The sequence below is a fragment of the Panthera tigris genome, chromosome E1, assembly GCF_018350195.1.
Source record: "Panthera tigris isolate Pti1 chromosome E1, P.tigris_Pti1_mat1.1, whole genome shotgun sequence".
NCBI lineage: Eukaryota > Metazoa > Chordata > Mammalia > Carnivora > Felidae > Panthera > Panthera tigris.
This window is the reverse complement of record NC_056673.1, coordinates 4,289,856-4,316,746: the sequence shown is the minus strand read 5'-3', so window position 1 is coordinate 4,316,746 and position 26,891 is coordinate 4,289,856. Positions and strand designations below refer to the sequence as shown.

The window sequence follows — 26,891 nt, the reverse complement described above, 5'->3', positions numbered from 1 at the left end:
TTCCGGCTGCCGCCTCGGCCTGGGCTGGTGCCAAGGACACTCCATCCTGCCAACACGCTCAGCAGCATATGCTCCCAGCTGCACGAGCCAGGCCCTCACCACCACCCCTTACATACACTCTCTCACACACACGGATGATGCACCCCTGCCCACGGGCATGACCCTGTGCCCTGTCCCCGTGCACGCACACGCACACGCTCCTTCCGGCAGGCACCGTGGGATTGTGGCGGGGTGGTGAACACGTGGGCCCCGTCCTAGGAATTTGGGGCAGGCCAGGAAGGTGCCGGCCCCCATTAGACTCCAAGAGGGTACGTGCACGTTGGTAGAGAGGCAAGATCGGATTGTTTATTACGCCTGCAGTTTCCTTTTTTTTTTTTTTTTTCCTCTCGCCTGTGTGGAAAGGAAATGGGATTTGTGTCTTTTCTGGTTGGTAATTGCACCAGTAACCTGCGTTCCGATTTGGCATATGCCTCGGACCGGATATTGCAACGGAAACACAGCTCAGGTTTGATTTCTTTCATTAACCTCTCATCAGATGGAAAAATCGGTCTTCAAGTGAGAGCATTTTCTAAATTGCTTTTTTCTCGATTGTGAAGGTGGCTCCGGATGGCGGGGGGGAGCGGGGGGGTGTCTGGGGGAGGGTATCTGCTCAGACGGGCCCAGCTGCGTGTTCACAGGGGCGTCCGCCCGGCTTTGGGTGCCCAGCCTGGAGGTGGGGCCGCGGACCTTGTCGTTCCCCACAGCCGGTGACCTGCGCAGGCCACTAAAGCCGTCACTGGCCAGTGGCTGACCTCACGCTCTGCCCACGGTAGACTTACAAACTCCCCACCAGCCAGGGCCTTTGTGGCTTCTGGGCTCTCGTTTGTAGGCCCGTGAGCAGCTCGGTGCAGGGACGGCTCCTGTCTGTCAGCCCGTCTTTGAGTTCCTGCTCCCCCTGGGCCTGCTTTTGTGCAGTCCCAGCTTTCACTGTAGATGTGCTGCGTCCTGACTTCATCCGTATGTGTGGTGTCAGGTCAGGGTCGACATTGCTTCTTTTCCCTGTGGCTCTACAGTGGTCTCCACACCATTTATTGAAAAGACCATCCGTTCCCCACTGAGATGCTGTGTCTGCTTCTGGACCTCGCGGTCTGTTCCCCTACCCGCCAGCAGCTCGGACCGTCATTTCTCACCCCTGCTCTTCCCTGGGGGGGGCTCCGCTCCCCGGCCAGGACCACCCGAGGGACTCCTAGATAAGATTGGTCGGTCGTTTCCCGTCACGCCCGCTCGGCCTGAGCCCGTGCCACAACCACACAGGCCTGGGCTGTGACCAGAGGGACTCGTTCTCAGCTGCCGCTGGCCCCGCTCAAAAGCTGGGAGCTGCGTGCCGTGTCACTCGAGCTCAGTTCTTTGGAGGAAAATGGCTCTTTGATGCAGTTAAGTGACCTGAACAGTTTGGCGGGGCGGGGGGAGGTCTCCAGCAAGGACGCAGGGGCATCACCTGAAGGCCGGCAAGGCTCAGGAGCTCCAAGGAGTGGAGAGTGGGGCCTGGGGGCCACATGTGAAAGCCCTGAGGACTTGGGGAGATGCTTCTGTTTGAAACATCTCCTTGGGGTGGAAAAGGGATTCTGCCGTTCTCCGGGAAGGTGTGGGCGGCACCAGAGGTCACAGCCCGGAATCAGGACCGGCAGGAGCCATGCCTCTTGAGGATGGGGACGGAGAGCCTTCCCTGCTGTGTGGGCGTCCGTGAGCCGTCCCTCGGCACAGGGGTCCGTCTCTGCCCCCCTTGGAAGTCAGGCCGCTGGAGGCTTGCCCACAGGCAGGGCTGTGTGGCACCTTCTGTTTGAGATCTGCTTCTCCCTGAGAACGTGGCTGTTCTCCCTTGACTGACCAGCAGGCCTTCGCACCGCCTGTTAGTGAACCAGGGATAGGCACTGGGGGGGGGCGCACGGGGGGCAGTAACAGGCAGGTGTCAGGTCCCGCCCTGCAGCTGTACCCCACCTTCCTCTCTCATCTCCCCCCGATTCTCTGAGCTCCGGGTGTTTCCCGGCTTCACCTGGCTCCCAGGCTAGAGCGCGCTGCTCAACAGGCGTTTTCTGCCCCATCCACGTGCCGTCTCGGGCGGGCTCCACGTCGAGACCCGCCGTCCCCGCCGCCCAGGAGGGGCCGAGATCTCCGATCCGAGGGCAGCGTGGCCGTCCGGGGTCTGGGTCTGACAGTCCTCTTTGGGTTGCAGCTCCCTGGGAGAAGCGTGGGCCCAGGTGAAGAAGAGCCTTGCGGACGAGGCGGAAGTTCACCTCAAGTTCTCTGCCAAGGTAAGCTGTCCGTCCCCGCGGCCCCTCCGGGCTGGCGGTCCGCGGCCGTGTGCTGCCGAGTGGCTCACAGTAGCCTCTCCAGCGTGTGCTCTCGGCCCCTTTCCGTGGTGTAGATTTCCAGTGGGGGCAAGAGAGTCCCCAGAGCTCACCATCATCAGCCAGTGTGTCCATTGTCCCCGTGCAATGGCGTCGGTAGCCGTTAGCGCCCGTCAGGAGCATGGAGAAGAGTAAAAGGTTCATAAACGCTAAGTATTCGGTGCCTTTGTTTCCATTTTTTTTTTGTTTTTTTTTTTTATTCTTGCAACTCTCATTTTTTATTTCGTATTTTCTTTTTTTTAACTATTTTTTAATTTACATCTAAGTTTATTTATTAAAAAAATTTTTTTTTAATCTTTTTTTGCAGGGGAGGGGAGGGAGAGACAGAGCACGAGCGGGGAAGGGGCAGAGAGAGGGAGAGACACAGAATCCGAAGCAGGCTCCAGGCTCCGAGCTGTCGGCGCAGAGCCTCACGTGGGGCTCGAACTCACAGACTGTGAGATCACGACTTGAACCAAAGTCGGATGCTTAACCGACCGAGTCAACCAGGCTCCCCATTACCTTTGTTTTTAATATGATTGGTTAAGTGTAGATCATGTTTAATTTTTCACACCGGCCATCTTTAACAAGCGGCTCACAAAATTTCTACAAATTCTGCCAAACAGCCCCAGTACACCTCTGTGACGTGTGAGAGTGGGTGCCCCAAAGTTCCTCAGGGGACCCCCCACTCTCACTTTGCTGGGCTGTCAGAGGAACATGTGTGCATGTTCTTGCTGTCAGGAGAGGCTAGACTGTGCCACAGGGAGGATTTTTTGGTTTTTTGTTGTCACACTAGGTAGCTGACCCTTCTTTTGTTTGGTCCTACAGAATCTAGCACCATGACCTTGAGGGCAGTATGGTTTCTGCCCTCAGTACTCAGGGTGGGGTCGGGCACACAGTAGATGCTTAATAAATATTTTCTGAAAGTAGTGAATGAACAGGGACAACTGACTTACTCCTTCTGACACCCCCCATCTTTTTAAGCCCTACTTTCTCTCTGGATTTCTCTGTGTTTCCAAATGACCCTGTCCCCCACCACCATGCCATCCCCCCTCACCCCCAGCTCATATCTCCAATTCCTTTTAAGGCTCTCACCTACTCTTCAGGGGAAAAGTAAACCAAATGTCTGAAGTGAAATAATTCATACTAAAGTGTGCATGACTGATAGGGCTACCCACTAACATGGTTGCCTTTTATTTTTTTATTTTTTTATTTTTTTATTTTTAACATGGTTGCCTCTTAAAGTGTTTATCTTTGAGAGAGAGAGAGAGACAGAGAGAGAGAGAGAATCCTAAGCAGGCTTCACATTGATAATATGGAGCCCAACGTGGAGCTTGAACCCACAAACCATGAGATCGTGACCTGAGCCAAAACCAAGAGTGGGACACTTAACTGACTGAGCCACCCAGGTACCCTGCCTGGTTACCTTTTAAGGGAAGAGAGGCTGTTCAGAGTGGCACTGTTCCCAGTGACCTCTGCCTCCTGGGGTCCACACCCTTCCCAGTTACCAGTCAGACACGGCAGCCCCGTGAGGACCTCACACAACGCATTTAAACTCTGAGCCCCTGAACCTGAAGGGCACGCTGCCTCCTTTACTGTAACGTAAAGATAGCATCTCCCTAAGGCGACTGTTCTTTGACTTCCACACTCAGCACTTGATTGCATCTGTTCTCCAGCGCTCTCCTTATAGGAATTGGGGTCCCCCAGGGATGCGAGCTGTTGCAGGACAGAAATCGGCTTTGTACACACCTCGCCACCCCACCCCGTGATGGTCCCCTGCACACACAGGGCGAAATTCATGGCTCAAAACGGCGAGGACGCACGCAGGGGCTTTATAAAGAGCTGGGAGGAAGAAACTGTTACCGGACTCCCCGCTTCTGAAGGATGTTAGCGCCCTGAGACTGGGTTGACCCCAGCTGTGAGTGAGACCTTCTGGGCTCCCAGCGAGTAACACCCTAACACATCGCACTGAGCGCTTTGCGGGAAATTTGCCCGGCGAGCGTGGGGGAGGGGGCTCCACCCAGTACCTTTTTTTTCTGCCTCGCGTGCAAAGCAGTGAGTTGTTCAACCTGCTGATCCTGGGGAGTGTTCCCTTCGGGGGCCTCCCTTCTCGTGTCCCGGCCCCAGGGGCTCTGTCCTCTTTCTGCAGCCGGCTCTACAAGCTCTGAACGGTCGCCTGCTGGGTCCCCAGGAACCCTGGTGGCATCTACTCCCCATCAGCAGGACCCTTGAGTCTTGATTGTCTATAGAGCGCTTAGCAGGTGACAAAATGCTCTCCGAGGCACCATTTTCTTCCCACCCCCACCACTGCTCTGACACCAGCCGGGCGCCCCGCAGTTCTGGTGTCCCATTCCACGGGGCAGCAGCTCCATCCCACAAGACTCTGTCACGATTCAGATGTCCGTTGCAAGTAGGAGGCTCGGAGGTTACGTAACCACACCTCCGTCTGAACGGCGGCTGCAAGATGGGGTTCCCACCGCACCCTCCTCGGGTTTGATAATTTGCTAGGAATTCCAGAATGTGTACTTAGCTTTCCTGGTTTGTTATATATTAAAAGACATCATAAGGGATACAGACGGACAGCCGGATGAAGAGGTGCATGTAGGGCGAGGTCCAGAGGAGTCCCGAACCCAGGAGCTTCTGTCCCCGTGGAGTTGGGCTGTACCACCGGCCCGGCACGTGGGTATGCTCACCAACCCCAAAGCTCTCCAAACCCTGTAATTTACAGATTATTTTGGAAGTGTGATCACTCAGGCACGATTGCTCATTAGCTGAATCTCCAGGCCCCCTTCCCTCCCCAGGGGATGGTCGGGATGTTTTAAGTCAGGAGTTGACGAAGCAAGGCTGACTTCACTCCGTGCACCCGATGGCGGGGGGTTTGTGAAGAATGCCCACGAAACGCAGATTTTCTATGAGAGCCGCTGGTGGCCTTAGGCAATCACAGTAGCAGCCGCGTGGTCGTGTGGTTAAATCCAAGGGGCTCCAAGGGTTTATCTACCCGCCATGGGTCATATGGCTTCAAATGCCCGAAACCCATCTTACTGTCTGCTCCAGAGGGCTCATTGAAATTCCGCTCTGAATATTCCATGTCAGGGGCAAGAGCTCTTTAAAAAATGCAATTTTATCTCTGCCTCAAAAATAAATGTTAAAAAAAATTTTTTTAAAGGGGCACCTGGGTGGCTCAGTCAGTTAAGCGTCCTGACTTCGGCTCAGGTCATGATCTCGCGGTCCGTGAGTTCGAGCCCCGCATCGGGCTCTGTGCTGACAGCTCAGAGCCTGGAGCCTGTTTCAGATTCTGTGTCTCCCTCTCTCTGACCCTCCCCCGTTCATGCTCTGTCTCTCTCTGTCTCCAAAATAAATAAACGTTAAAAAAAATGCAATTTTGTTATGGCAATCTCTCAGGCTTTGCTAGTCTGCCGGCTTAAGCCACAGCTGATAGCAACAGGCCGAGAAAGAAAGAAGATTACTGTGTACAAAAGGAAGTTAGACCTGACTTCAGCCGAAGAAGGGAAAATAGAAAAGTTCCTTCTGATCGAAGAAAATCTAATCATGCAGCAGAGGCCATGCACTGCAGACAGAAGCTCTTAGGCGGGGGACAGTGGGAGTCAAGAGACATGAGTCTTACGTCAGTGCCATCGCTCACAAGCGTTGTGACCTTGGGCGAGTCTTAGCGTCTCTGGGCTTCCCTTTTTTTTTTCACATGTGACCTCAAAAGTTTGGATCAGCTCAGTGGCTTGAAATGTACTTGAAACTTGTTGGAACTTACTCCCACGGGAATGCATTTTACACGGGCAGCCAGAACACACAGGTACCCGTACCCAGCTAGCCACACACGTGCGTGGCTGAGACCAATGTTTCACAAAGGCGCACTTGTCCTGTCTGAAATGCACGGATGTGTCCTGTTCCCATCTGGTCTGTCCTCGTCAGAAAGCTGGTCCTGACGCTAAACTGATCTCACAAGTCTCAGGAACCCACCATTCGAAAAGCACAGGACCAGATAGTCTGTGACATCCGTTTCGACTTGTGATTTCTGTGATTGTCTTCCGATGTGGAGGCGAAAGACAGGAGGGGCTGGCCAAGAGTTCCAGGGTTCTGGAAAGGCAGACAGTGGCTCCAGGGGCCTGTCCCACCCGAGACAGCAGGGAGGTCATGAGGACAAATGTCTAGGAAGGCCTTCCACCATCTGGATGGAGAGAGATGCTCAACAGTTAAGAATGAGTATAAGAGGACACTCAGCCAGAGTTCTTAAAGAAAGAATTAGCCTTTTTTTTTTTTTAATGTTTATTTATTTTGAGAGAGAGAGTTGGAGGGGCATAAACAGAGAGCGAGAGAGAGAGAGAGAGAGAGAGAGAGAATCCCAAGCAGGCTCCACACTCAGTGTGGAGCCCACTGTGGGGGCTTGATCCCACGAACCATGAGATCATGACCCGAGCTGAAATCAAGAATCAGATGCTTAACCGACTGAGCCACCCAGGGAGCCCCCAAAAAGTTAGTTTTTTAGGGGCCCTTGAGTGTGTCAGTCAGTTAAATGTCTGTCTGACATCCGCCCAGGTCGTGATCTCACGGTTTGTGAGTTTGAGCCCCACATTGGGCTCTGTGCTGACAGCTCAGAGCCTGGGCCTTGCCTCGGATTCTGTGTCTCCCTCTTTCTCTGCGCCTCTCGTGCTCATGCTCTGTCTCTCAGTCTCTCAAAAATAAATAAATGTTAAAAAAAATTTTTTAAATTAGTTTTTTTTTTAAAAGCACTTAAAATACAGGAGAATCCATGGGTCTCTATCTATGGGATTGCCTATGTATGACAACCAGTGGCCTTATGTTTCCAGAAAGTCATTCGAAATCTGGGGAACAGATTTTGGTATATTGGCAGGTTCTTGGGCCCCTCTCCCAGACCACAGAACTGGGGGACTGGAGCCCAGGATGAATGTTGAAAACACCCTCAGGGGGTCACTCCTGGGCACATGGAAATCTGGAAATCAATTCCCTTTGTAGGCCCTGGGAAAGAGACCCCAGAGTTACCGAGTGAGCAGGCTGAGTTACCCCTCACAGACCCCCCAGTCAGGGGCAGGTTCCTACGAAAGCTAAGTTTGGCTACTCCTCCCCTGATCTGTATGGGAAAGGGATCTACGCAGTCCTCAGTGGCTGCTCTCAGGCCTGAATCATCTTACAAGCTGCCACCAGATGGGGGTGTTTTCCTCTGCAAGGCAACTTCAAGGGGCACAGAAAATTCACAGGAAGGCTTTACAACTCACAGCAGGGGGAGAGGGCTGTCTGGATGGCCTGCCCTCTATTAGCCTTTAAAGGTCATCTGACCACAAAGGTGTCACCTTCTGCCCCTGGGCATTGGGCACTGAAGATTTTGCCATTCTCCCGGGTAGTAAAGGGGCACCTGGCCCGCATGGGCTCCAACCAGACCCTGCAGACACAGTGGGGGCAAAGCCAGCAGGGCCTCTGCCCTCTTGGAGGTCACAGTCCCGAGTATTTGGTGGCTTAGAGCTGCAAACGCCCAAGTCCTGAGGTCTCCAGAAAAAGAGACAATGTAGCCAGAACCTGGTGAAGAGGAAGACAGAGAAGTGACAGATGTCCAGTGTTGGGAGGTCCTATGTCCAGGATGGTTCAGCTGTGCTTTTCAAAGGCACTTCTGGGACAGGTGCAGGCCGAGAGACCCTGGAAGGCCATCAGGGGGGCCCATCAGAGGTTGAGTCAGGGGCTTCTGGGAGGCCGAGTGCTGAATCTGGGGGGAGGACTGCTCTGGGAGGCTGAGCCTGGGGGGGGGGAGCTCCAGGAGGCTGAGTGGGGGGGGGCAGAGGAATGAGCCTGGGGGGGCTCCGGGAGACTGAGTGGAGGGGTGAATGAGACTCTGAGAGTGTGAGTCCTCTGGGCTCTGATTGTGCCTGCAACAGACCCACACTGATCTGTTTTCTCATCAAACATAACCTATGTTCACACACACACACACACACACACACACACACACACACACATTTAAGTAAAATCTCTCCTGAAAAGAGTGAAGTAGGGAAAAGAGAAGGCATAAAAGAGAAAGAAAAAGCTCAAAATACCCCCGTCACCCAGCGCCTCTCTGGCCCTCGAAGGGCGAGGCCGGCCCCTTCTGGCGGGAGGGTCCGTGCACCTGTCCCCATGCAGGCGGGAGGGGTGAGGAAAGCCTTCCTGGGCGCAGCTGTGAGCTTCTCCCGGCCTCCAGCGCCTCCCACCGGGGCTTCCTCGGGCTCTGAACTGTGTCCAGACCACCTTTGCGGTCCCAGCGCCTGGCACGTAGCAGATGTTCAACAAAGAGAGCTGACTTGAGTTCCTCTAATTAAATGGCGTACGTGTGGCAGTCGCTGTGCAAAGTGCTTGGGGACACAGAGGTGGGCTTTTGGTTTCTGCCCCCAGGAGGTTCCCAGTGGGGAAGGGAAGGGTGACGGGCACCTGAGCAAAACCCGACGGGCAGCTCTAGGAATCGAGAGGAGGCAGGAGGTAGGAGGCAGCGGATGAAGGGCCCAGAAAGCCTCGGACACTAACCAGTCCCTCAGTCCGTTGGTGTGAACCCCGGGGCCTCGCCAGCTGAGGGGACCTCCTCTCACCGGAGACCTGACACCTGGCGCCCTCTTTCTGCCTTCCTGTCGGGTGGCCCAGGCCACTGTCCCCGAGTCCACCTTCCCCTGTGGAGTTGGGGAGAGCGCCCCCCTCCTCCTCCCGCGGCGGCCATCCGGGGGCCCTGAGCGCGTCCCCCCTCCTGTCTTTGACAGCTTCACAGCGAGGTCGAGAAGCCCCTGATGAACTTCCGGGAGAACTTTAAGAAGGACATGAAAAAGTGTGAACACCACATCACCGACCTCCGTAAGCAGCTTGCCAGCCGTCACGCCGCAGTGGAGAAGGTGAGCGGCCCGGGAGGCCGGACCTGCTGGGAGCGGGTGGGCCGGCTCCCCTGTGGCAGGGGTGGGGGGCAGGGAGCGCCAGCCTCCAGCCCCGTCCCCGCCAAAGGGGCAGGGAGGAGCCGCTTCCCCGTGGCACTCGGGTCACTGCCACAGGGCCAGTGGGAGACACGGTGGGGCTCACTCAGGCACACGCACCGTGCTTTTGTGGGACAGCCCCCGCTGGCTCGTGTGCTGGTCCACAGGCCCTTCTCCGGGCCTCCCGGGGCCAATTCTCTCCTGAGTGCATCGCTCCCCTGCCAAGGCCTGGGAGGTCCGACCTCGCCAGGAGCTGCTGACCCCAGCGCCTTGGGGAGGGGTGCAGGACAAAGGATGCGTACTCCTGTGGGCACCCCCGAGTTTGCCAGCTGCTGCTGGCAAAGGACCCATCCGGCCCCCAAATGGGCTGGCTGGTGCTTCCGGCCACTAAGCATTGCTGGGAAAAAAACATCACGAACCAGGGGGAAGAGAGGACTCTTATCCGGCAAGGGGGAGGGGGGCCACATAACCCGCGGGGCCCTGTGAGCAGCGTCCCCGTGTCGTTGGACCCCAGGCCCGGAAGGCCCTCACGGAGAGGCAGAGAGACCTGGAGATAAAGACCCAGCAGCTGGAGATCAAGCTGAGCAACAAGACAGAGGAGGATATCAAGAAGGCTCGGAGGAAGTCCACGCAGGCTGGTGAGTGCGGCCAGCCCCGCCCCCCCGCCTCTCCTGCCCTCCCCCGACCTTGGCCTTGGCCGCACTGAAAGGCCAGGCTGGGGTGGGGGCGGTGACACCGTGTCCTGTCCCTGCGAGGAGCCCATAGCAGAAGTAAAGACCCCCCCACCTCCCCAGGGAGTGATACTCCAAGGGCTCGCCCGTGGCGATCAGGGCTCTCCTGCCCCAGAACGGAGGCCCACGTCTTGTTCAGTGAAATAACCAGATTTCACCTTCTCTCGTGAAGATTCCCCCAGTTGAGTCGGTTTCTGCTTCCACCTTGTGGCAAAAATTAGCCGATGCACAAGAAGGGTAAACCAGTAAAAAACTTAGTAAATATTCCTTCAGAAAGCCAGAGTTGTTGGGTTTTTTTTAAGGTTTATTTTTGAGAGAAAGAGAGAGAGAGAGCAGGGGAGGGGCAGAGAGAGAGGGAGACACAGAATCCAAAGCGGGCTCCAGGCTCTGAGCTGTCAGCACAGAGCCCCATGCGGGGCTCGAACCCACGAACCATGAGATCATGACCTGAAATCAGTTGTTTAACCGACTGAGCCACCCAGGAGCCCCTAGAGACCCAGAGTTTAACCGCCTGCAAGGACAATGCGTGTTGCCCTCCGGGATTAAAGCATGTGCTGTGATTAGGGTTTGGATCAGATGGCTTCTGAGTCTTTCCCACCTCAACTGCTGGTGAACTCGGGACAGCTCATTCATCATAGAACAAAGCAGCCACCGTCTGGACGTTACGAGATACAGTGGCGTAGGAAGAGCGGATAGCAAAGCAATGTCACGTAAACACAACATTCGATGGAAAGATCTTACAATGCCTGGTGGTAATTGGATCCAGAAATAGAAGGCGTAATGTACTTAACCGGGGATTGAGAAGGGAACCCCAGGACAGGGAGAGGCTATTTAAATTCGTTTAATATATTAAGTTACTTTAAAAATAAAATTCTGTCACTGCTTGGCAAAACATTGTAATCAGCACCTAAGAACATAAACTCTTCTCCACTGGATATAATCACTATGAACACTTACAAGTGTTTGAATTTAAAAATAAAAATTTTTTTTAATATTTATTTTTGAGAGAGAGTGAGAGAGGACAGAGTCGAGCGGGGGAGGAATAGAGAGAGAGGGAGACACAGATTCTGAAGCAGGCTTCAGGCTCCGAGCTGTCAGCACGGAGCCCAACATGGGGCTCGAACTCACAAACCATGAGATCGTGACCTGAGCCGAAGTCGGATGCTTAACTGACTGAGCCACCTGGGCGTCCCCTGTACATCGGACTTCATAAATGGTTGAATAGTGTCCAAGTGTGTGATTGGCCCCGAATTTATTTCATGAGTTCACCTGGTTGACGTTTGCAGGACTTTCAGATTCGTCAGCGGCCGTGATGGTTGTTAGTGTCCCGGCATCTGTGTGTATGTGAGACTCAGTCCTCGGATAGAGAGAACACAGGTGTGGATTTTCTGGGTCAAAGCGTTGTGTGGGTTTGGGTGGGCATTTCCAAATGGCTTTCCAGAGAGGTGTGCGTGTTACCGAAAGTAGGGATGTCCGTTCCCTAAACTCCGGTCAGCGCTGTGTGCGATCCGACTTCGACACCATAGCTGTCTAGTGAGCATCCATATTGTGTGGGTAACTCAAGTTTACATTTCTTTTTGAGTGAGTTTGAGCATTTTAAAAACAGACTTGTAGAGGTCACGTGTGACTTTTTCTTGTGAACTGATGAACTCCTGTCCTGTCCCCAGTTTCTTGTCGACGTAGCTGGTCTTTTTCTGACTGATTGGTTGACGAGGATTACGTTTCTGTGTCAGGAAAATTAACCTTCTGTGGTTTGAATTGGAAATATTTTGGGGCGCCTGGGTGGCGCAGTCGGTTAAGCGTCCGACTTCAGCCAGGTCACGATCTCGCGGTCCGCGAGTTCGAGCCCCGCGTCAGGCTCTGGGCTGATGGCTCGGAGCCTGGAGCCTGTTTCCGATTCTGTGTCTCCCTCTCTCTCTGCCCCTCCCCCGTTCATGCTCTGTCTCTCTCTGTCCCAAAAATAAATACAAAACGTTGAAAAAAAAAAAAATTTGAATTGGAAATATTTTTCCGGGGTTGCCCTCGATCATTTAATTTTGGTCTTTGTGTTTCTTTCTTTTCTTCTCTCTCTGGCTTGTTTTGTTGAATTTCTTTGTACAGCGGTCTTTTCCCTTGTAAATTCTGGGTTTTGTGACTGACTTAGACCTCTCCTTTCTGCATATTTTTTTAATCACTTTTTTTGCCTTTGACCCCAGGTTTAAAAAATAAATACGTAAATATTTGCCCCGGTGGGCGTTTATTTTTTCTCACACCACTGCTCCTTACCACGTTCCTCAAGTCCTGATTTCTCGTGTTTTCCTTTCTCTTGTGTTCTAGATGAATCTTGCGATTTGCTACTTCTACTAAATTTAAGCCAAATTTAGAAAATGTTGCATTTTCACAAGCCGGGGGCTCGGTTACCTTGGCTCTCTGGTTTTGCTGTGTCTCCATTGGGTGCATTGCCATCAGACAATACGTCTCTTATCCCTAAAGTTTGGAATTATTTTGTGATGGAAGTGACTTGTCCTTGTCCTTGGATCTGATTGTGAAAAAGTCTACCTTTCCGAAACCTTTTCTATGTGCGAGGTGCCCAGCCCCGTGTGTCATAGCCTCCGCATTGAACCCCCCCATTCCTGCAGGGAGGTATTTCTATGCCCTTTACAGGCGAGAAAGCAGATGGCAGGTGACAAACATTCCCCAGGATCACAGTCATGGAGCCCTGTTCCCCAGAATCTCACCTTCTTTTCTTCCAAAGACTCCTTGTCTCCGTTTCTCTGGACAGCATGTTACCCAGAAGATGCCTCCTTTTCTTCTCTCCTTTCTTTTCCTTCCCTCCCTCATCCTTTCCAAGGCTGCTGGAAGGGAGCACCTCTGGGTCCTCAGGGGGCTTGACCTCATTTGTCCCCGTCACCCCCTTAGCTCGCGTTACTGTCGCGCTAACTCTGCCTGTGTCCGTTCCAAACACCAGACAGGTATCGGGTGACTTAACTGTCCACATGACCCTGTGAAGGTACTGTTGTTTTATAGATGTTTGCATAGATGAGGAAACTGAGGCTTAAGCAGGTTCGTTGATTTGTCCAAGTTCCCACAGCTCCTACACAGGGATGCCGGTAAGACAGCCCGGATACCCTGGTTCCAGAATCCACATTTTCCCACTCAGCTTGTTCAGAAGGGTACCCTTGGGCTACTTGGAGAGAAGACACAGTCTCCTTCAGCTGCCCTATTTCCTGGTGTCGGAGAAGTTTTCCGAAGCATGTTCTCGAAATCGGGATCGACAGAGAGGGCTTTGGGAGTTTTATCATTGTACGTTTGTAGGGTGATATGCCGACCCCCCTCGGCCAGGCAGCGGGCGGGGGCTGGTGGGAATGTGTTTGCAGTGAAGCATACACTTCCTTCTCTCCTGGTCATTCCGTCTTGGGATCGGGGACCCATTCGCTGGCCATAGATCAAAAGCAAAATGAACACAGCCCTTGACTGGGTTCTGTTACTCAGCCCCGTCTCCCAGCTGGCTAGGTATAGTTCGGTAGAGGGGGTACTGAGCTGGGCCCTGGGTCACGTGGACACGAGTCTCCCTGATTTCTTTCACCTCCATTTCAGAATACCCGTGAGCCAGGGGATATTATTAAGTAACTTTGAATTTGCTGGAATTACCATACTAGACCTAAAGAGCGAGCTTCGGGTTGGCTCATGAGGTTTTCCCGCCGCGAACAAAGACCACGATGCCTTCCCGTCTCTGGCACCCTGCGATGATCAGAAAACCACACTGAGACGGAGCCACGTGCTCTGGTGGTACCCCGGCTGCGAGGTGCACGCCACTCACCCGAGGCTCTTCTGAAAATGCAGTTTCCTGTTCGGCAGGCCTCCTCTGTGCCCAGAGACCTGCATTTCTAGCAAGTTCTCCGTGCACGTTGATGCTACAGGTCCAGGAACTGTGTTTCGGGTGATGAGGTTCTTGGTGCCTGTGTACTTAGTAATGTTTGCGATTGTTTTTACATAAAGCGTGTTTTCTTTCTGGTTAACGAAAGGCTTCAAATGTACCTGCCGTTACAGAAGGTAGTAACATGCCAGCCATCGAGATTGAGTAGTTATGTTGGTTTCCCGTCTCTCTTTTATGAAATAAAATGCCGTGGGAAGAGCTCATTCCCTCCCACCTACCCTGTTTCCCTCTCTTTGTCACCCCTGTCCTGGGATTGATATATAGCTGCCAGTGCATGTTTTTGTACCCTCGCTGCACATGAACGAGCCACAAACCATCAGACACGTTATTTTGTGTTTCAGAATTATATTCTGGGGTGCGCGCGCGCACACACACACACACACACACACACACAATTTGCAGACTTCCTTTTGAACTCTTGGCTGCTTCCAGGTTGCCGTGACATGTTTTAAAACCAAGAAGGACCCTCCAATGTCAAATGAAACTGGGATCTTTAGAGAGGGAAGCTTTCCTTGGGCTCATGGTAGGATTGGGGGTGCCCTGGGAGCACCGCACACGTTCGCACGTACACACGCTAAGGAAACCCTCATCCTGAGTTCTTGGTTATCTGGGGTCAAGTTCCGATGGGCACTCCGAAGCTGTTCTCTCGTGGTGCTGGGTGGCCCCTTTCCTTTGCTCTGCTTTCCATCTGTCCGCTTTCCAGTGGCTTCCACGACCCAGGGACACGAGAGGGCAGCCATGGTGAGGACAAGACAGAGTGTGATGGTGGCTGATGGTCTCTTCCAGGAGATGACCTCATGCGCTGCGTGGATCTCTACAACCAGGCCCAGTCCAAGTGGTTTGAAGAGATGGTGACCACCACACTGGTGAGTGAGCAGAGATGTGTAAGCGTGTCGGCACAGGGACCCGTGCTCAGGAAGTCCTGGGGGTGGGGGGGGGGGTGCTGGCGTCCGTGAGGATGATGGAGTGGAGGTGGCCGTCGAGGTGGTCATTAGATCTGCTCTACCGCCAAGGTCAAGACCTCGACCCTGAGCCAGTCTGTGTGGATTCAGATCCTGCTTGGGCACTTCCTAGCTGTGTGGACACAGGAGAGGGTTGAGTCTTACTGTGTCCTCCTTGGCTGTCCTCTGAAGGGTCAGGGTCATCCAAGGATGCCCTCAGCCAAATGTACAGTGGTGCCTTTAGGACAAATAGCCAGGTTGTAGGACGCATGACCCTTCCCACCCCCAGAAGGATAAGAAGCACGTTTGGAGTGGGATGGGAGGTAGTAGGTACTTAGGGAGAATGGGAGGGGAGGTCCCTGCCCAAAGGGCACAGGGAATAGGCATCAGACCCCTTTTCTTTTGCCTTCCTGAGTATTTCTTGTGAAGGGAGAGCATCTCCTCCCCAGCACCCGTTGGATTGGACAGTGAAGCGTGGTTGGCACTTGGGCCATCGGGTTGGACGAGAAGGGAGGTCTTGGGCCAGGCATTATTGTCTCCACCGCCCAAAGCTATCCTCATCCATCCAGCACAGGACAGAAGAACTCTCTGCCTTCCCCACGTGTCAGCACCCCCAGAGCAGATTAGAGGCCTCCCCCAGGGACAGTGACCCAGTTTTCCTCCTGGTTAATCCCCTAATTAAGCCCCCCTGACTTACCCTCGTTCCCTGTTAATCACTTAGGCAGTGACCTAGTTGTGCCCAGAACAGCAGTCTGATCCCCTAAATTCCCAAGGTGCGGAACCCTCTAGAAGCCAGAGGACAAACCCTTTCTCTTCCGTTTCCCAATGGCCATCCCCCCCCGCTCCCTGCTTCCCCTTACCTGGTCTCTGGTCTGCACCTCAGCACCCGGAATGGACAGAGGAGGGGAGGCTGTTCCGCAGAGGCCCAGGGACAGAGTCCCAAGAGTCAGAGGCACAGAACCTCCACACGTGACCTATTTGTCCACCTCGTCGGGGAACTAGGGCTGGGTATGCACTGGTGCAGAATCAGGAGTCCGAGCCCGACAGACCCTGCTTCGAACCCTGCTGCTCCCCCATAATGCCGCGCGCTTCGGGCAAGCGATGCTTGTGTGTTAAAATCATCGAGGACAGTTAAGTCGCGTGTCTTGCATACAGGGCGGGCTGGGACCTGCATGGTGGGAAGGTCCCCCGAGGTGAGGGCGCACGCTCAGGGCTCTGTGGTCTCCTCCTCGGCAGGAGCTAGAGCGGCTGGAGGCGGAGAGGGTAGAGATGATTCGACAACATCTATGCCAGTATACACAGCTGCGGCACGAGACAGACATGTTCAACCAAAGCGTGAGTTCCCTGCCCGGGGCCGGTAGGACCCACGGGGCGGGGCGAGAGGAGAGCCACCCTGCGCTGGGCTGGTGAAGGTGGTCCGTGGCAGGTGCTGGAACCCACGGGCCACCTCTTGGGAGGGGCTCACGGTCTGTTCTGCATGTCCGTGTGGCTCCATCCCAAGCACATGAGCTGGAGACACACGTGAGCTGTTCCCTTGAGGAGAGAGAAGGTCATGACCATTGAAGTACTGAAGGCCTTATCGCCTCCCCTGGCAAATGTCTTTTTTTGTTTGCTTATTCATTTATTTATTTTTTAAATGTTTATTTATTTTTGAGACAGACAGAGCACAAGCAGGGGGAGGGCAGAGAGAGAGAGGGAAACACAGAATCTCAGGCTGCAGGCTCTGAGCCATCAGCACATAGCCCGACGCGGGGCTCGAACCCACAAACCATGAGATCACGACCTGAGCTGAAGTCGGACGCTTAACTGACTGAGCCCCCCCAGGCACCCTGAGTTTATTTATTTATTTTGAGAGAAAGAGAGTCACAGAGACAGAATCCCAACCAGGCTCCATGCTGTCGGCACAGAGCCCAACACGGGGCTTGAACCCACCAACCATGAGATCATGACCTGAGCTGAAGTCAAGACTCAGGCACTTAACCGACTGAGCCACCCAGGCACCCCCTCCCCTGGCAAATTTCTTACCACCTGCCTGCTCACCCCCAAAATAATAAATAACCCAGAAGTGTTGTTCAAAATCTCTAAAGCTGAAGTTCTATCTGCCATGTTCTTGGATGGTTAAGGTGGGGACAGATGGAGGAGTTCCCGGACTGGTGGCCATGGGCCACCCTGCCTGGTCACGCAGGCCTGTGGGCTGGAGGGCAGAAGGGGGACAGGAGCCTGGGGCTCCCTGCTCTTGCAACCCTGCGTACAGCCGTCCCTCCCCAAGGCCTCCCTTGGGGCCCCCACGACCTTCTAGAAAGGCTACTCCGAAGGCCAGAAGGCATAAGCAGCGTGGCCCAATGGTGCTGTCCCCAGCCGCCACCTCTGACCACGTCCCTTTCTCTGTCCCTTACAGACAGTCGAGCCTGTGGACCAACTGCTTCGGAAAGTGGACCCAGCCAAAGACAGGGAGCTGTGGGTCAGAGAGCACAAGACAGGCAACATCCGCCCCGTGGACATGGAGATTTAGACGGGCATGCACGGCCCCGGGGGTCCTGCCAAGGAGAGGGGCCGGGGGGTCCCATGGAGAGCAGGTGGCCAGGGGGCCGCTGCTGAGTGCAGCTGTCCTCCCGCCCACTGTCCGGGTCTGCTGAGCTGGTGATTCCAGAAAGGCGGCCCTGCCGGGAGCTGCCCGTGTCCCCAGGCCAAGAAGACTGATCCACAGCCCTGCCCTTGTCTCCGAGGCTGAAGCCCCCCAATTCCTGTCCTGTGCTTGCTGCTCCGAGAACAGACTGAGGCTGGAACTTTATGGTCCCTGCTGCACCCTGTAGGGGTCACATCCCCACCCAGAGCTGGCTGCGTCGCACGCTTGTGTCCCCGGAAGCCCCAAGGCCCTGCCTCCAGCTGTGTGGTGGGCTTTGGAGGGTCATGGGAGAAAGGTCCCTGTCTCCAACCCAGGACGAGGGTCGGAATCGTGGATAGAAGGCACCGTTCAGCTCAACAGCCCGCACCCAGAACCTCTTGTGGCCCGCCCTCTTAGTTTTTTTTTTCCCCCCGTTGCATTCTGGAAACCCACATCCTGGCTCTTCCTTTGCCACTTTTCATCGTCTGGGGTCTTGGGAATAAGGCCTGGTTCCTCTCTACCCAGACTGACCCTGCCTGGAGAGGTCAGGACGGAACTACCTCATTCAGCACATCGGCCCCAAGTCAGAGTGTTGAGTCGTGTTTTTATATTCGGTCAGGCATCTCCTGTCAGGTCTCTGGGCTGGAAACCTTCCTCCAACCCAGCCCTCGGCTGTTTCCTCAAGGAAGCTCCCGCCCCCACCCCCTCCCGGGCTCTTACTGGGGCTGGGTCGGTCCCCTGTGGGAGATGGGTTGGGATGGGTCTTTGCCACCCCCAGAGGGCTCCCCCTGCTTGTGCGTGGGGGGTGGGGGGGTGACTCTCCAACCCCCCCGCCCCCCCCCGCCAACCCCCATGAGGCTTTCGCTCCCTCGTGGACACCGTGCGGACATGGCAGACGGTCCTGGCTTCCAGGCAGTGTCCTGTCACCTTGACCTCTGCTTCTGCACGTTCCAGAGCCCTGCTTGGTGCTGGTGCCCCCTTCCCCTTTTGCCACCCCCCCCACCAAATTCCTGGGAAAGCCGGGTTGGTGCGTGACTTGGGAAGCTTTCAGCCCGTCCCATTGGGTCCTCGTTCATCAGTCTCTCCCTTTATAGAAACACGGCAAACAACCTGGTGCAGCATCTAACCCTGAGAATTGGCTCCAGGGGACCCGTAGAAGTGCCCCCTGAAGGTGGGCGTGGTCACACGGCCAGCAGGGGGCAGAGTCTAGCCCAGAACCCGTGCCCTGAGAGCCCATCTTTCTTAGTTCGTTTTTCCCTTCGATTACTTTGGACGTGCAGGGTCCGTACCCCGCCCCCACCCCACCCCCCAACACACACAAGGTCACGATTCTAAGAGCACAACTCGCTGGTCCCTGGGTCTCACGTGCCGGGAGTTGATGACTTCGAGTCTTTCGGCCCCTCTTTCACTGATTCAGAATTACCGCCTCACAGCTTCTAGTAGAAAGATGCTGAGTATTCTAGAGCAAGCCAGACGTTGTCGCTTTTCTTCTTGAACTGTCCCCGACCCAGAAAGGCCAGCGTGAAAGCCTTCCCCAGCACGAGAGTGTGAGAATGGGTGTGTCCCTGCCACGGAGGACCACAGCTTCCAGATCTGGGGTTGGTGCCCATGACACCAGCGACCAATTTTAGGATGTTATTTCTGGGTTTCTCTATTCAAAATGGGTGCTAGCAGTCATCGCTTTGTGGCTTAGTAAACTAATTTGTGGGTGATTTTCAAATGTTCAAAGCCAGTAAGTAGCCTTGTTACTAACACAGATATTTTGAGTGCGATACGGCTCGTTGATTTTGTTTTCTCCTTCCCGTGTGAGGATTCTTGAGTCTTCCTTTGCTCCCTGGGACAGGGGGAGCTCTCTTGCCTTTTCCAGGGGAGCCTGGATTGGGCCCCGTATGGGCCGGTCTATTTTCCGGAATCATTCTTCCCGCCCCCCCCCTCCCCCACGTTAGTACACACTTCTTTTCTTTGCTTTTCGTTGTCCTCTCCTCCTCCGTTCGTTGGGAATTTAGAGAAGGCTGGGCAGTGCGCTGAGATCTGGGGACAAGACCGGGCACGGGATCTCTTCGTTTGTGTAGACTTAGACTTTTTTCACCGGGGCTCTTGCAATCCGGCGACCTTGGCATTCACACCCAAGTACTCTCTGCAGCATTGAGGTTTCCTGAGATCCTGTTAATGCTGGTAGATCCGCGTTCATTCATTCACTCGCTCACTCGTTCACTTATCGAGCGATACTGGGCATGAGCCAGGAGGGGTGCTGGAAACGTAGCCGCATGTGAGACCGGCACTCTCTCCCCATCCCCTTTGTTCTCCACGCAGACAAGGGGCTCTTGAGAGGTCTTTCTGGACAGTGAGAGCATTGCATCTGTCCCACATTCGACCCACCTGGAGCCTGTAATGAGAACACAAACCACCGCCAGTGTGGGGTCCACCATTGGATGGCAGGTGGACAGGTGGACAGTCACAAGAGTGTAATCACCTGGTCACCAGAGCTTGCAGCCCGTATCCGACTGGGATCTCAGAGATCTCTCTTGTTTCTTGTAAATAACTCTCCTCTCTTCACAAAGAGGAATAACGAAGCCCAAGGCCGGCCAGCGAGCCCAGTGATTGAAGAGCACGGTCTGTTCATGGGGCTCCTGCCCTGGGGGGGGAACTGAGCTTAGGGTGAAGTCTAGAATGTCCCAAAGCGAGCTTTGGGAGTAGCGTTCTGTCTCGTTGTTGCTGTTCTCTTTTGTTCTTGCGTTCGGGTTAGAAGAGGGTGTGGCCGGGCGTATTCGGGAGTGTCTGGAATGTTCCTGAGCACCTCCATTGTTCTCTTTCTCGGAACAGGTGGGTCCTTCTCCCTGCCCCCCGGGAAACATGGACGCACCTCGTTTGGTCAGTGAAAGCCAGATCGTTGAGAAAAGAAATGTAAGACAAATGGTGTGCAGAGTAAGTCGGTTTCCACGACAGTGTCTGGGAGAAATCTCTTGTTCCTTCCTTTTTTTTTTTTTTTTTTTTTTTTTTCCTGTCGCCTTCAATCACTATTGCAAAGCACCGGCCAGCAGAGCCATAGGGTAGCTGCGATCAAGACCACCTTGGGTCTCCTTTCTACCCTCCACCCCCCTCCTGTCGAGCCAGGAGCATTTCTGCAGTAGGAGGCCCCCCTCATCGGGGCTGGTTAGCGACTGAAGCAGACGGGAACGCTGTGCATGTGCACAAACCAGGGCTTTCTAATCCCTTTGTGAGAACCAATCGATTACTGGATGAGCGGATGGGTGCATGAACATCTCGGGCTGAGCCAAACTCCCTTCTTGGAAACACAAGCCATAAACTTCAAAGGACAGCAAAGACTTTGGCTCGTTTTAAGTGATTTCGCTTCCAGCCGTGCGTGGCCTTGACAGGGAGATCTTAAACAGGATCCTGTGCTGGTGGTCATGTAGACAGAGAAAGCACTTTAAAGATGTGAAGTGAGGTACAGATCTGCATATTCCCCCCCCAACCCCCTCGCTCCTCCAAGACCTACTCCCTTTTCTTTTCTTCAGGTTTATCGAGAGGTATTTGACGTAACAGTATCGGGGCTCATTGATGTGCAGTGAGAGTCCCCCCGGCCCGTGAGTTTTGACAAATGCACCACCAAAATCAACATAATATTTCCATCACTCCTGAAAATTCCCTGCGGCTCCCTTACGGTCGATCCACTCCTGTCCCCCTTCCCCCCACTCCCGCTGATGGGTTTTCTGATGCTATGGTGTTTGCCTTGTCTAGAATGTCGGGGAAACGGAGTTGCCGATGGGGCCCTCGTGCCTTCTTCCTCTCGGCTTAATGCTTTGGGTCACCCACGTGCGTGTGTCACCAGCGTGTCCCCTTGTCTCGCAGAGTAGCGCTCCGTTGCACGGGTGGGTGACCCACGGCCGCTTCCCCGCTTTTTGAAGCGAGTTGTTCGCGCCCGTGAGTGGTTCCCGGCCCGGGGTCTCCGGCTTGTTTGCACGGCTGCTTCCTGTGTCTCCCGAGGCTCCTTCTCCAGATGCCAGCTGTGCCCACAGTGGTTCTTTGTGGTCCGTTTGAGGCTTTTGTGCAGAAAGGGGCCAGGGAAGAGGGGGGAAGGGGGCCTCCCACTTGTGTCACACTGTCGGCTGGCAAATCCACGCACTCCCGGGGACCCTGGCTTCAACCCCCCGCTGTGGCCCCGGGCAGGCACTGAGCATTAGGGGGTGTGGAAAGCGAACGGACAAAGCGGGGGGTGAGGGCTCGGGGCTGGCTCGTCAGCGGCCTTCCCCTGGATCTGTGTCGCTTCCTTGGGCTGCAGGTGTCCGTTCTGGTCTCCCCAGGCTCCTCCAGCTACTTCGAACGCTGTCCCCTTCTTGTCTCCAGTCCCTCACCTGACACCCGGTCGTGCCTGGCCTGGGCCCCACGGGCGCCGTCGTGCACGCGGGGGTCTGGAACCTGCCCGAGAGGGGTACCCTGGCACTTCTCTGTGTAGACGCAAAGCAGAGCTAACATTAAAGAGTTTCCTGAGCTGGTGAGAATGAGGCAGTTCCTCCCGGGCCCCTGAAGGAAGCAGAAGTCATTATCTTTTGGGTCTCGTCCGCCCATCTTTGATCGCGTGTGCTGAGGTCTTCGGGCGTGAAGAACGCGTCTCTTCCCGTGAGGTTCCTGTCACTGCCGGAGCCTCGTTCAGCTGGCGGTCACATCGAGCCAGGCGTGTGCCTGCGGCCCGCCGGGTGGTGGCCAGTGGTGACGGAGATAGGACCAAACCCCACTAACGCCGGGCAGGCTATGGGCGTGACCCCCAAGGTAATGACTCCACCAACCGTGTCTTGTTTAGGTCCTGCTCAGTGGAAGGTGAGCCCTTGAAGGCAACCAGGCACACACACACACCCCCCCCCCCGCCCCCAGCAAACAGAAGACATTCCTGGGTCCAGGCCAGGTGAAGGTGTTGGCCGTGGAGCCCAAGTCTGCAGGGTCCCATGCTTCGTGGGCGCCTCTGGGTCGAGATGTGCCAGGAAGGACTCCCCATCCCCCCCCACCCCCGCGGGAGAATTTTTTTTTGTGGACGGTGAAGGACCCAATCCTGTTGCAACAGGCTTGGGTGGGAATAAGACGGGTGACGACAACCGATGGTTCGTTTTCCTTGACCCTTTAGATGCTGGCGCGTGGCCCTGTCTGGAGCCTTTCTGTTGGGAGGGTTCTCTGACGGAGACGGGTGGCGGTGGCCTTCGGATCTCTCTGTGTGCCGTTCCGGGGACATTGACCCTTGGTGTTTGAGAGACGTTTTTAGTAGGATTGCAGTGGTGGAATGCAAAAGGTCTGGGCTCGCAGGTGCCGTAATGGGGACGGTGTGACGTGGGGACAGAGAAGGAAAGCATATGGCGTCAGGGCAAGAGCACTGGACTGGCCCCACTTTGCTGCCTCATTCGTCCTGTAACCCAAAGTGAAGTCACATTCCCTCCCGAGACCTCTGCACTCCCCTGTCAAGCGGAGACGGGCCCTTTCTGGCATTGCACTCAGCAGACTGGCTCTTAGCAGCCACGTGGACCCAGGAACAGACATATAAAGGGACACCAGCCGTCCTTGGTGACGGGGGGTCCCAAATTGGCATCACTTCCCTTCCCTTCCTTTCCCTTCCCTTCCCTTCCCTTCCCTTCCCTTCCCTTCCCTTCGGAAGAGGAGATGGGGGCCGGGGGCGGGGGCAGCCCTTTCACAGACGAGCACATCAGCAAAGCCCGTGACAGTGGAATTTTCTAACAAAATAAACTTGCTTATTTGGTCTGTTTTCTGTAACTTTTGCTAAATACTTTATACATTTTTAATGTTAAAAAGCTGCGTCTCCTGCCAGCATTGCTCATCCTGGTATGAATGTGTTTACCCCACATTGTATATCCTTCCTTCCTCTGGCTGCCTAGATCAGTAAATAACATCGATGTACCATAATTTATAAGTAACACTGTTGAAACTCTGATCCCTATGGAGGCTGTAACTCGCCCTTTCCTCCGGTCCCCCGGCTGCCCCCCGCCCCGTCCCCCGTAATAGCATTTGTGTGTATTAATGCTAAAGAACTAATGTTTAAAGGGTTTAAATTTTGAAGGCGTTTGCTATATATAATTGTTCTGCATTATTATAAAGCGTTTTCAGGAAGTTAAATGCTCTCTCTCTCTCTTTCTTCCCCTCGCCCCCCCTTTGGCTCTGTGTATACACTCAAGATGCTTACATTCATCCCATGTAAAATAAACTGTCCAGAGACACTGGGGCCTGCTGGGTGACCCTCCTTCCTGGAGCCCGCTGTCACCCTCTCCTTTGTATAAATGGGCTCAGCATAACCACAGGGCACCCAGGGGTGGTGATCATTTTATGCCTGATGTCTTAGCAGAGGGCACCTAGGCACTGACCGCCCCCCCCCCAGATGGGTACCACGCTGCCAGACCCACGCACTTGGCCCTGCTCGGCCCCCTCCCCTGGTGCCTAACGTCCCTGTGGACAGAAGTGGCTCCTGGCTTTTGTTTCTCCCTCCCTCCATCCATCCATCCATCCATCCATCCAACCATTCATCCATGCGGTAATTATCGAGCATGTACTCTATCCCAAACACCACTTTAGGTCATGGGGACGCATCGGCGAGTGAGCCCTGCCCTCGTGGACCTGGCTTTCCAGCAGGGAGAGGCAAACAAAGAAGGTCGACATAATAACGAATCTAGCATGGCTGTGGAAGGTGCTAGGTGTTCGGGAGAAAGAAGAACAGGGCAGGGTGTGAGGCTGACAGTGGGTACGTCGCAGTATTAAAGAGGGCAGTTGGGGCGGCCTCCTTGAGAAGGCGGCATTGGATCGAAGGCAAGGAGACCCGGGTGGTGGGGGAGGCAGGTGCGGGATGGTGGACGGGGACAGCTTCTGTGGGGCTTTGCTGGTCCTTGAAGGACTCTGGCTTTCACGCCGGGGAGGGGTTTCTGAGCCAAGGAGCACACGGCCTACTTCATGGCTGTGGGGCTGGCTTCACAGCCTGCTGGGGACAAGGACAGAAGCAGGGACCAGACCGGTGACCGTGCCTGCAGGAGGTGGTATCGTGGAAGTCAGGGAAGTCGTCAGGGGCCGGATGTGCCGGCACACTGGGGTGGGGTGTGACAGGTGCTGACGGGACAAGACGGCCCCAGGACTCCAGTCCAAGCCACCGAAAGATGGACAGCCATTTAGTGCAACAGGGGAGCCGTGGGAGGGCCGCCCGGACACCCTCTCCACACCCCCTTTCCGGGCACCAGTGCAGATGGGGGTGCCGGCTCCGGTTCCAGGACAAGCGAGGGAAGGCCATCTTGTCCTTCAGCTCCAAAGAAGCGAAGGTAGGAGTTGGGGGTGGCATGAGTGTGGCGGCCAGGCCCCCGTGAGCGGCCAAGATAGAGCTCCTGGCTCCGGGAGGGACCGACCCGGCCTCTGGGAAGAGACCGCTTTTTTCCTTGGAGGCAAGGCCGGGATGGGGAGACACAAACGGAGGTCCTCTGGTTGGGGGGCCGGCCTCCTCCCCAGCACCCTCTGGGGCTCGAGGAGAGTTTATGGCCCCAGCTCAGACTTAACAAACCCATTCACAATACATCATCTCCAACAACTTGTTTGACTAAGGCGCATACGCATAAACTCTCCCTCTGATAGAAGATGTTTATACAGGTTTTCAAACAAACCCCCCAGGTCATGACCCCTCTCCCAACAGCATCAACACAGCTGCCTGTGGTCTTTTCCACGCGGCGGGGCCCTCCTGGGTACGACAACCTGAGGAATGTGGACCCGAAGTACCAGGCTGCTTCCCACCTGGTTCTGGCTCCTTCCTCCTTGGCCTTGGCCAGGGCAGAAGGCCCCAGGGTGGAGGGGGGGGGGTCTCTGACTGCCTCCTGTGTTAACCCAGGGCCCTGTCTCCTTGCCCACCACCTCTTCTACTGCCAGGGCAACCCCAGCTCTTGCAAAAATGGAGCTTCTTAGCCCCTCACTCAGGCCTCCTTGGGAAAGGAGGTAGTTGCAATATAACAAAAAGACCCCGAACAGAGAGCCTGGCAGACCAGGGCTTTCCTTCCGGCTTTGCCGTTTAGCAACGTGTGACCCAGGCAGGCTACATGCCCTTCTGGGCTCCATTTCCTCCCTATAATATGCCTCTCCTGATCCGCAGGCCCCACGCGGACAGGCCCAGCACGAACAGGCATTTCTAATCACCTCCCCCATCTGGTTCAAGGGCAAGAGGTGAAGCCTGTGGCCTCACTTTCATGGGCTGAGGTGGATTGGTTTGTTGGTTGGTTTTTGAGTTTGGTGACTGTCCTATTCCCAACTGCTCTTGAGAACAAATGCCTCGCTATGGGATAGTGAAGTTCTAGGAAAAAAAAGAAAGGCCTTCCATTACGAAATCACATGCGCTCACAAACCGGTGGGAAAAAATAGTAAGTAAACACAGAGACACACAGAAACACCCCCAACATTAAGGCCTCCTGAGAAATCCTCCGGAACCCCAGGGGTCAGCACTGAAAAATCTGGTAACACTGGGCCGTCATCTCGGATGATCACATTCACATGGCTTTGACCACAGGCAGCCCCTTCTGTGTGTGGTACAGGCCTCACCACCTGTCTTGTCCCTGATTCACCTGCTTCGCTCACTTCCTCCACCTGCTGGCCCCTGAAGGCAGTCTACGTTTTGATCCCTGTTGCAGATGAATAAGAAGTAACATGAATTTAGCACTGACTGTGTGCCAGGCTCTAACTGCATTGCATGTATTAACTCATTTTAGCCTCAAAATAACCATGAGGTAGATACTGTTTTTATGCCTTGTCACTCAAGGAATATTCACCGAGAGCCCAAACCTGCCAGGCACCATTTGGGCAATGGCAATGTGGCTGAGAACAAAACAGAGAGAATCCCTGCCTTCACGGAGCTTTCGTTCTGGTACAGGCATAGCACACGGGATCATTAAAAGTGAATCAGGAGGTGTACCTGAAAGGGAGGAAAATAAAGCAGGGTTTGGGGCATGCAGACGGCTGGCAGCGGGGTGCGTTGTTGTAAATAGAGTAGTCAGTCCAGCTTGCTGAGAAGGTGACATTTGAGGAAAGCCCTGAAGGAGGTGAAGAATTTGAGGAGCACTGTAGGCACAGAGAGGTTAAGAAACACGCCTAGGGTCACACAGCTAGTAAGTTGCAAAGCTGGGGTTTGAACTGGGGCTGGCTCCAGAGCCTGGCTTTTAAGGGTTACGGTATAGGGCCCAATGCAAGATGCCACTCCTGTCCCTGGGATCTTCAGAGTTTGGGGTGGGGGGGGAAGACAGGCTGTGAGCCTCATGGCTTCTGGAAAGCTGGAGTCGAAGAGGAGGCGGAGGGACGGACAAGGGGCAACAGAGAAGGCCAAGGCTTTGGCTCTGAAGTTTCTGATCTCCTGCCCTGTCCTCCC

The 26,891-nt window shown here is 54.7% G+C and overlaps 1 protein-coding gene across 8 annotated transcripts in view; it reads left to right on the top strand.

Annotated features, from left to right (window-relative positions):
* GAS7 (growth arrest specific 7) overlaps positions 1-23,629 on the top strand; it is a 214,286-nt gene extending 190,657 nt beyond the window's left edge. For 6 of the 8 annotated variants that reach the window (XM_042966365.1, XM_007085954.3, XM_042966366.1 and 3 more), the window contains exons 9-14: positions 2,213-2,291; positions 9,116-9,244; positions 9,834-9,957; positions 14,753-14,832; positions 16,144-16,242; positions 17,306-23,629. In XM_042966365.1, the coding sequence (XP_042822299.1) occupies positions 2,213-2,291; positions 9,116-9,244; positions 9,834-9,957; positions 14,753-14,832; positions 16,144-16,242; positions 17,306-17,419 (625 nt within the window). In that variant the 3' untranslated portion in view covers positions 17,420-23,629. Of the gene's footprint in view, positions 1-2,212; positions 2,292-9,115; positions 9,245-9,833; positions 9,958-10,614; positions 10,969-14,752; positions 14,833-16,143; positions 16,243-17,305 lie in introns of those variants that run through there. The other 2 variants (XM_042966368.1, XM_042966369.1) reach the window with 2 other exon arrangements.
* The last annotated feature ends 3,262 nt before the right edge of the window (positions 23,630-26,891 follow it).